At 41.7% G+C, this 10,323-nt stretch overlaps 1 protein-coding gene across 18 annotated transcripts in view; it reads left to right on the top strand.

The window, feature by feature from the left end:
• Nucleotides 1-6,058: 6,058 nt before the first annotated feature.
• BCAS3 (BCAS3 microtubule associated cell migration factor) overlaps nt 6,059-10,323 on the top strand; it is a 490,554-nt gene continuing 486,289 nt past the window's right edge. For 9 of the 18 annotated variants that reach the window (XM_080677777.1, XM_080677787.1, XM_080677784.1 and 6 more), the window contains exons 1-2: nt 6,076-6,159; nt 7,667-7,754. In XM_080677777.1, coding sequence (XP_080533903.1) covers nt 7,684-7,754 — 71 coding nt within the window. In that variant the 5' untranslated portion in view covers nt 6,076-6,159; nt 7,667-7,683. Of the gene's footprint in view, nt 6,221-7,666; nt 7,755-10,323 lie in introns of all 18 variants that reach the window. The other 9 variants (XM_080677776.1, XM_080677789.1, XM_080677786.1 and 6 more) reach the window with 3 other exon arrangements.

Raw genomic sequence — 10,323 nt, 5'->3', positions numbered from 1 at the left:
AGGTAAGGAATTTATCTGAAACACAGTTCAGAGTAATGATGGTAAAGTTGCTCAACAGCATGAGAAAAGATATAGTAACTATGAAAACAGAGATAAAGAATGACATAGCACAAATAAAGAACACATTGGAAGGAATACACAGCACATTAGGGGAAGCTGAGGATCCAATTAGTGAATTAGAAGACAGGGGTAGAAAGAATATAGGGTTTTTAGTATTGCATTCATAAGCTGTATACTAGGTTTGTTTGGGTAACAACATTAATAATGTTATTTTCATTATCTTCCAGATATTTGGATGATTAAATACAGGGGTGGGAAAATAATTATTATTAATAAATAATAATACAAGAATAAGCTCTGTTTTGTGTGCTCACAACTGTAAAGCTAACGCCCCTGTCATCATAAGTTATTTCAGATTTTAAAGCAGTTTTTATCCAGGGTTAAATGGGGAAGGTAATATATGGAGAAGGTAAAATATGTTCTGGAGATCATTAAAAGAGTTGATGAAACTAATTTTTGCTCTTTGTCAATAGTTTTACTTTCTGGTATATTTAATTATAAATACCAGTTCCACATTTCAGGATAAATTTTTGAGTTTTGACATGTAATTTTTCCTCTTAGAGAATAGAGCATTATGGAGAACAAAAATGAAACAAATAATCCCTTCTGTTAAAGAGCTTACATTTTAGTTACATAGACAACAGAATGATACATTCATCAATAGAGAACAGTTACAAAGTAGTATTGATGTGTGAGAGACAAAGGGCAACTGCACTTCAAAATTTGCCTGGGACAATCCTACTTTAACCTTTACCATTTTTGTTTTGTTTTGTTTTTTAGATATGTTTTTATTGCTTTTTTTTTTTTAAGAGAGAGAGGAAGGGAGAGAGAAACATTGATTGGCTGCCTCCTGCAGGACCCCTCTAGGCAATTGAACCAGTGACCTCTCAGTGCATAGGATGACACTCAACTAACTAAGCTAGGGCACCCTTTACCTTTTTAAAAGATTTGTTTATTATTGTTGACAGTATTACAGATGTCTCCCATTTTCTCTCCCTTTAATCCCCTCCACCCACCCCTTTTTTACCCCCCACTGGTCTTCACCAACCTATCGTCCTTGTCCCTAGGCTATGCATATCCTGTTTAATAAAAGGCTAATATGCAAATTGTCCCCTTGACCAGGAGTTCAACCAGGGGGGTGGGCCAGCCAGCCAACCTCCGGCATCCCCTCCCCCCAGCCAGTCCAGCCCAATTGGCCGATTGGGACAGGCCAGCAGACCCAACCCATGCACGAATTTGTGCACTGGGTCTCTAGTAAGTATATAAAGTCTTTGGTTTATCTCTCTTTGTCCTCCCACCTCCACATGGAGTTATGTCAGTCTGTCCTTTACCTTTTATAAAAAATTGGTTGAATTATTTATTAGCAGTATTGTAACTGGACAATCAATGGGTCCCTGCTGCCTGTCACTACTTGAGCCAATTAAGCAGAGACAGGGTTGAATCATATATGAGCATTTATTCCGATACTGCCAGCAGTATGGGAGAGCAGCAGGTCATCCACAAAAATCTGTTCTGCAGCCCCCCCAAAGCCAGCTGCTTATATAGAGTAGGACAAAGATTACATGGGGAAGTAGGGATTATAGGTATGGGGAATTAAGGATTACAGGAATGGGGAAGTAGGAGGCAGGGTTGGGATTCCATTGTTTGGGCAACATGGTTGTTAATCTTTTCATAATAGGCAATTGTTGAGTTAGAATGGACCCCATTCCAAGGTTGACTCCAGATCCAAGGTTGACTCTGGTCCAAGGTTGACTCTCAGGCCCTGGGGCTTACAACTCCCAGCCAGGTCAGAATGTCCTTTTTTTAACCAACACAAGGCAATATGGTTAACAGAGCAAGATTAATATTTACCATAACCATAGTTAGTCCCCAATATTCTATTTTTTCGGCCCTAACAGTGTCTCATTTCAAGGTTTCATTGGTAGAATGATACATTATATAGCCACCTTTTTTTTTTTTAAATCTGTTTTTCCTTGCCCTAGCTGGTTTGGCTCAGTGGATAGAGCATCAGCCTGCGGACCAACGGGTCCCAGGTTCGATTCTGGTTAGGGAACATACCTTGGTTGCAGCCTCCTCCTCGACCCAGACCCTGGTCAGGGTGCGTGCAGGAGGCAACCAATCGATATGTCTACCTTACATTGATGTTTCTCTCTGTCTTTCCCTCTCTCTAAAAAATCAATGGAAAAATATCCTTGGGTGAGGATTAACCAACCCCCTCAAAAATCTGTTTTTCCATTATTTTATTTCATTTATTTTTTACAGAGAGGAAGGGAGAGGGATAGAGAGAAACATTGATGAGAGAGAAACATCGATCAGTTGCCTCCTGCACACACCCTACTGGGGATGTGCCTGCAACCAAGGTACATGCCCTTGACTGGAATCAAACCCAGGACCCTTCAGTACACAGGCCGACACTCTATCCACTGAGCCACAGGGCTGTTTTTCCTTTTATTTGACTGAAAGTTAACATATTAATGTCCACCATAGTTCTATGTGAAATCAGATTATTTCACCACTGCTTAAATCATATGATTATTATCCAAGTGTTTTTGGCGGCCAGAGTGGACAATGGTTTGCTTGAGGTTAAAAAAGGAATCCCAGCTCTAGGTGGTTTGGCTCAGTGGGTAGAGCATCGGCCTGCAGACCGAAAGGTCCCAGGTTCGATTCTGGTCAAGGGCACATGCCTGGGTTGTGGGCTCAGTTCAACATGCAGGAGGCAGTCAATCAATGATTCCCTCTCATCATTGATGTTTCTATCTCTCCCTTCCTCTCTGAAAGCAATAAAAATATATTTAAAAATAAAAGGAATCCCAATCCTATCTAAACAAATACACAATAAAATGTAAAGTGACCTTAACATTTTGTTTGCATATGTGTGGATAGTTCCTTGACAATTCCCTGGGGACTGTAGGAAAGGCAACTTTAGTCATTAGTGATTTATTATAGTGGACATTGTAGTAACTAGGATAACACACAGAACTCTGACTTGAACTCACTCTTTTATGCTGAAAATGTATTTGCTAGCTGGGGTTGATCAGTCAGAAGAACAGATTGTTGAAAAGTTTCCCCAGATCCCATAACTTTGAAATGATTCATGAGCTGGCAATATGTACTAAGCACTCATATTCAAAAAATGATTACCATAAATTTTATTTTTTACTAGAGGCCCAGTGCACGAAATTCGTGCATGGGGGTTTGTGTCCCTCAGCCCAGCCTGTACCCCCTCCAATCTGGAACACTCGAGGGATGTCCAACTGCCCGTTTATGCCCAATCCCAGTGGGATCGGACCTAAACGGGCAGTCGGACATCCCTCTCACAACCCAGGACTGCTGGCTCCCAACTGCTCGCCTGCCTGCCTTCCTAATTGCCCCTAACTGCTTCTGCCTGCCAGCCTGATCACCCCCTAACCACTCCCCTGCCAGCCTGATTGATGCCTAACTGCTCCCCTGCCAGCCTGTTTTCCCCTAACTGCCCTCCCCTGCAGGCCTGGTCACCCCTAACTGCCCTCCCCTGCAGGCCTTGTCCCCCCCAACTGCTCTCCCCTGCAGGCCTGGTCCCTCCTAACTGCCCTCCCCTGCTGGCCATCTTGTGGCAGCCATCTTGTGTCCACATGGGGGCAGGATCTTTGACCACATGGGGGCAGCCATCTTGTGTGTTGGAGTGATGGTCAATTTGCATATTACTCTTTTATTAGATAGGATAGAGGCCTGGTGTATGGGTGGGGGCCAGCTGGTTTGCCTTGAAGGGTGTCCGGGATCAGGGTGGGGGTTCCCTTGGGGCGTGGGGTGGCCTGGGGGAGGGGCCTGTAGTGGTTTGCAGGCCAGCCACGCCCCCTGGCAACCCAAGTGGAGGCCCTGGTATTTGGGGTTTATTTATCTTCTACAATTGAAACTTTGTAGCCTGGAGCGGAGCCAAGCCTTCTGCTCCCTCCGTGGAGGCAGCCATTTTTGGGGGGATTTATGTATCTTCTATAATTGAAACTTTGTAGCCTTAAGCGGAGGTCTGGGCTGGCCAGAGTGTGTGGAAAGCTTGGCTTCCTCCATCACCAGGGGCAACCCTAGCCTCCTGCTCTTTCCAGCTCCCTGGCTGCCGCCATTTCTGTTTGGGTTTATGTATCTTCTATCATTGAAACTTTGTAGCCTTGAGTGGAGGCCTAGGCCGGCAAGGGCAGGCGGAAAGCTTGGCTTCCTCCATTGCTGGGGAAACCCAAGCCTCCCTCCTGCTCTCTGTGGCCGTAGCCATCTTGGTTGGGTTTATTTGCATATTCACTCCTGATTGGCTGGTGGCATGGCTTGTGGGCATGGATTGTGGGTATAGCGGAGTGATGGTTAATTTGCATATTACTCTTTTATTAGATAGGATTTGAAGGCTCATGAGAGAATCACACCATGTCTGCAGAGAAAAAAATGAAGGACTTAGAACTAATTCATTGGTTAACTAGTAATTAGTTAATTTGGAGAAGTTTCTAACTGGTTCTAAGAATTTTAAATTTATTTACTCCTATAAAAATCCTATGAGACACATAATATTCCTTCTACAGTTTACAAGGTATGAATCCAAGTCAAAGAAATTCAAATGCAACTATTTACTGGTTGACAATGGGAAGCAGTAATATTCCTCTGACCAATTTTCTCTTAAAGCCATTTCCATGATGATGATAGACTCTTATATTTTCATTTCAGTCACTCCTGATAAACAATAAATTTGAAGAAATACAATATATCTGAAATGTAAAACAAGATGTGGAACTTTACCTCTGTTCATCCTATCTGTAAATGTCATCACTCAGTTGCTCAAGCTCAAAACACAGGCATCTTCTTTGATTCTCTCTTTTCCTTCTATTCCACATCCAATGCATTATCAAGATCTCTCAATTCTCTTTTCCAAAATATTCTGAAATTCACAACTTTTCACCTCTACTGCTTCACTTCTAGACCCCTTCTCCTACCTGGTCTAATGAAATAGCCTCCATACTTGATCCACTGCTTCCTTTGTCCCTTCCCTGACAAAAGTTTATTTTCTGTTTAGTAGGTAAAATGATCTTTTAGAAATGTAAATACGATTATGACACTTCCTAGCTGAAAGTCCTCCAATTGATTCTCACTCTAAAATAAAATTGAAATTCCTTATAAATCCTGTACAAAACCATAGTCCGTCTGGACATTGCTTACCTTTCCTAACTAGTTTTCTATATTAGTTCACTTTGCTTAAACCATAGTATTTTCCTCGTTCTTACTCAAAATTCACTTCCTTCTTAGAGCCTTTGTATTTACTGAGCGTTTGTTCAATAAGTCAATAAATGCAATAATTATTATTCATTATTATATAGAAATGTAACTAAGGAAACAACACCGGCGAGATTTTGATTTCTTCCTTCCGGGAGGCAGAAGGAGGGAAGGGAGGAGTCAGGTGTGGTCCACAAACCTAGATTAAATTGAGGAGATTACTTGCCGCGTCCCTCCTTCAGATCAACACCTCCTTAGCTCCAGGGCTGCCCACCACTCTCTACCAACCTAGCTTCCCGGAAGGTAAACACATCATCTACAAGGGCGGGGCAGAAGGCGGGTTTGGAATGGATGAGTGGCCAACCAAAAGTGATTGGCAGCTGCCATGTCCACGTGCTTTGAGCTTCTAACCAGCTGTCGCGAGAATTCTATGTAAACAGACCAGTGTCCCGGTCCTCGGATTCCTAGCCTGAGACGCTCAGGTGAGGTGCACAGGAGTCTGGGGCATGATGCTTTTTGACAAACCCACGAAGGTGCTGTCTGCAATGGAAAATACACATGTCCGTAATTCCTCCGGCCGGCGTTCGCAACCGAACTTGACACCTTGATTTTACCCGAATTTACATACTGTTTTGTTTTTCCTCGAGCCCCAGCGGATTGGATAGTTTCAGGAGGCGGGTCCGCCTCATTTCTACTTGCTGGTTGGCGAAGCTGACCTCTAAGGGCGGTGCCCGGCCGTAGACAGTTTGCTTCTGGGATTGGCTAAAAAGGTAGTTCCGCTGAGGCGTGGTAGGAAGTGGTAGCCGTCAATCACAAGGGGACTCCAAACAGTGAGGCTTGAGCTGGAGAACAGCGTTTACCGGCGGGCGGCCGGTGAGAGGGTTGGCGGGGCTGTGTCTTTGGGGAGGCTTGGAGAGGACGAGGGGCAAGCCGCGTGAGTGGAGAGGGCTTGACTGGCAGGAATTCGGCGAGGGGAAGCTGTGGAGATTGGAGGGGGAGGGGAGGAAGGTAGGGCAAGGGGCCAGAGGGCGGCCGGGGGGCAGCTGTGGCACAGCGTTGGAGGTTAAGTGGGTAGCCCTGTACTAGTGTCTTTCAGGAGAGTGGGGCCTGAGGAACTGGCCATGGTCGTCTTCAGGAGACAGGGCCCTCATAGGACAGTTCTTGGGAGGCTGTGTTTGGAAATAAAGGGTGGTGTGGAAATGAGAGGGCTGAGGGGCTGGAGGTGAAGATACCCATTGAGGAAGGGGTACCTGGGCTGGTTGGGGCAAAGGGTGTTTTGGTTGTAGCATATGGGACTCATCAGTTTCAAAGTTGTCAAATAAGGTGGTAGAATGCTCCCTACTTAGAAGTGAGGGTTTTAGGGGTTTTTCAAAATTAGTTCCAGGCTGTGGGCTTTCCTGAGCCCTGTAAGAGATATTTAATATTGCTGTCAATTCTCCTTTAAACCTTAACCAAATACACTCCATGCTCTTAAAACCTCCCCAATGATTCAGATGCTTATTAGGGATGAGGAATCAGTGATATGAGAGTAAAGGATAAGGGGCTTCTAATGTCTTAAGTTTTTTTTAAACTTATTTAGACTGGTGATTAGGTTCCAATAGCAGGGGGTTAATACAACTGCTTTTAAAAATCTTGCTAATTATGACCATGCAGTCTTTTTTTATCTTTATTTAAAAAATATATATTTTTATTGATTTCAGAGAGGAAGGGAGAGGGAGAGAGATAGAAACATTAATGATGAAAGAGAACCATCTACCGGTTGCCTCCTGCACGCCCCCTACTGGGGCTGGAGCTGGCAACCCGGACATGTGCCCTGATCGTAAATCGAACTGTGACCTCCTGGTTTGGCACTCAACCACTGGTGGGGCCATGCAGACTTTTTTTTAAAGATATAATTGACATATTATATTAGTTTTAAGTGTACAGCATAATGATTTGATATTTGTATATATTGAAAACAATCGCCACAGTAAGTCTAGTTAAGATCCATTACCACAGTTACAATATGCTTTCTTACAGATTACAACAGTCTTAGTTGGATGGTATTACCCTACTGTTCCATTTGGTCTTGAAATATTGTACCATGTGTATTTTAACTATATCAACATAAAATTGCAGTACATTTTAAAATTTTGGCTTAAATAGGTAGCACATTTGTTTTTATAAAGTGATCCTGCACTAGACTTCCCATCCATGATCTGGTTCTCTTTTCTAGTTTATCTTAACAGTACATCAAAGGGTCCAGCAAGAGTCTTAGCTAGTTTTGTGGTTCTGAGGTTTGGTTCAAATAAAAAAAAATCTCGGTAATTAACCATAATCCTTTCTCCCTACTCCCAACAATAATGATTTTTTTTTTTATTTTTTGTTCTGGAAACAACAGGTTTTGTGAATGAAGCTATGGCTACAGATTCCCCAAGAAGACCCAGTCGTTGTACTGGTGGAGTTGTGGTTCGCCCTCAGGCTGCCACGTAAGCATATTTCAGAATAAGCCTGATAGCTGAAGAAAGATTATTCAGAATAGTGATTTAACACTCAGGTTTCCTTTTTGAACAATGATTACTTTGTAGAATCTATTTAATTTTGGCTTTGTAGGATGTTAAATATCATTGCCAAGGCCAAATAAAAGGAATAATTGGAGGGTCAAGTTGATGTATTCAGCACATTTATTTACACAGTACATGAAAAGCACTATGCTAAATCTTAAAGAGTAATGTTTTTTCATACTCTAGGTTTAACAATTAGTGGGTTATTAAACAATTTATTGGATCAGGACTATTATTCAAAAAAGAAATAGAATTAATAGAAAATAGAGTTGAGAGTATTGTTTTATGGCACACACAGAGATATATCTGTTTACTAGATTGTGATGTAAAATGTATTTCTTTACACTAAGATCTCAGTCAGAAAGTTTCAAAGTCAGTGTCATAAAGAGTACATGTCTATATATTTTTTATTTTTGTTAATCCTCACCTGAGTATATTTTCCCATTGATTTTTAGAGAGAGTAGAAGGAAGGGGAAGAGACAGAGAAAGAAACATCGATGTTAGAGAGAAACATTGATTAGTTTCTCTCACACATTGCCCCAACCAGGGCCAGCGACCTAGCCTTAAACAGAGGTACATTCCCTTGACTTGAGATCCTTCAGTCCGGATGTACTAATCCAAACTAGCTAGGGCTGCATTTATGTATTTTAAGCATATGGATACTTACTTTAAAAAAAATCCTTATGTTTATTGATTTTTTAGAAAGAGGAAAGGAGAGAGGAAGGGAAAGAGAGCTAGAGAGAGAGAGGAAGAGAGATTCAGATAAAGAGAGAGAGAACCATCGATCAGTTGCCTCCCATATTTACCCTGACTGGGATTGGAACCCTCAACCTATGTATGTGCCCTGGCTGGGAATTGAACCCCAGACCTTTTTTAAAATTTATTTTATTTTTTTATTGTCTAAAGTTTTATATATGTCTCCTTTTGCCCCAATTGACACCCCCCCCCCCAGCCATTCCCACCCGGGGCAAGCCCTCACCACCCCAGTGTCTGTGTCCATTGGTTATGCTAATATGCATGCATACAAGTCCTTTGGTTGCTCTCTAAACCCCCCCTCCTACCATTTGTCTCTGGATCTATTCTTGTTCATTAAAGAACCCCAAACCTTTTTGATGTACAGTATGATGCTCCAGCCAACTGAGCCACCCAGCCAGGGCTTTTATGTATACTTTCTAGGAGCATATAATCTAATGTAGTTTTAAGATATGTATGCTTGAGCCAGCTGGTGATCCTGGTTGGATTTCCCAACAGGGGGCATGACGGGGTTGCGGGCTCAGTCCCCAGTAGTGGGCATACAGGAGGCAGCTGATCCATGATTCTCTCATCATTGATGTTTCTATCTCTTTCCCTCTCCCTTCCTCTCTCTGAAATCATTAAAAACATATTTAAAAAAGGAAAAGATATGTATGTTTGCAATCACTATAATCAATAAAAAAGATGCTAGCAAAGTAGCATGAGAATTTAGAGTATTTTTGTGTGAATATTTTAGTATTTTAGATTTGAAAAGTTTTTGTTAGGAAGCTAACATTTATAGTGTACTGTAAAGGCTGAATAGTGTTTGGGCAGTTAGAATCAAAGGGTACATTTTGGGCAAAGGGAATTGATTGAGAAGATGTGGGTAAGGTAAGCTATTTTCATGAAAGAAGCAGAAAAGTTGACTTATTATATGAAATAGTTTGAGGTGGATAATTAAGAACTTTCAATACCTGGCTAAGGAGTTGAAACTTTTCTGCTTTTTTAAAAAAAAATATTTTTATTGATTTCAGTAAGGGAGAGGGAGAGAGAGATAGAAACATCAATGATGAGAATTATCAATTGGCTGCCTTCTGCATGCTGCCCCACTGGGGATTGAGGCTGCCACCAGTGCATATGTCCTGACCAGGAATTGAACTGTGACCTCCTACTTCTGCTTTTTAAAATGTTCATAAGGGAATTGTAACATTGTGGATTTCCCTTGGGAAGTTGAGCATGTTACATAAAGAGTGCCTTCTCAGAATAACAAAAGTATATGGGTAATATGATATTTTACCACAAAACTTTCTTTTTTCTCCTCCTGCATTTCCCAAGGCTATATGTCTTTGTTAACTATGGACAGTGGCAATAAGCATGTTATTAGCTATAAGTTAGGTACTATTTCACTCTTCATTTTATAGGTGAAGAGACCAGAGCAGAGAGAAATTAAGTAAATTGTTCTTTGGTAACAGCCAAGAAGGGGAACCTGGATCAAATCCAGGCAGTTTATCTTTGCTGCCTCACCATATTCAACACTTATTGCTTTTTATAATGCAATACATAATTTTTGTGGTTTAAAAAAATACCGCCATTCAGTATTCTTTTAACAATGCTTGAACATCAACTCCATGCCTAAGTACTGGCTTATAGATTCTGAAGGTATAAGGTAAATATGAGAGATGGATTCCTTTCTGTAATAGAGTTTACATTCTAGTGGGGGAAATAGTGAATAAGGAAAGTCGTTACAGGCTCTCATCAATGC

Source organism: Plecotus auritus (assembly GCF_963455305.1).
Source record: "Plecotus auritus genome assembly, chromosome: 7".
In the NCBI taxonomy this organism is placed as follows: domain Eukaryota; kingdom Metazoa; phylum Chordata; class Mammalia; order Chiroptera; family Vespertilionidae; genus Plecotus; species Plecotus auritus.
This window is presented reverse-complemented; position numbering and strand designations above follow the sequence as displayed.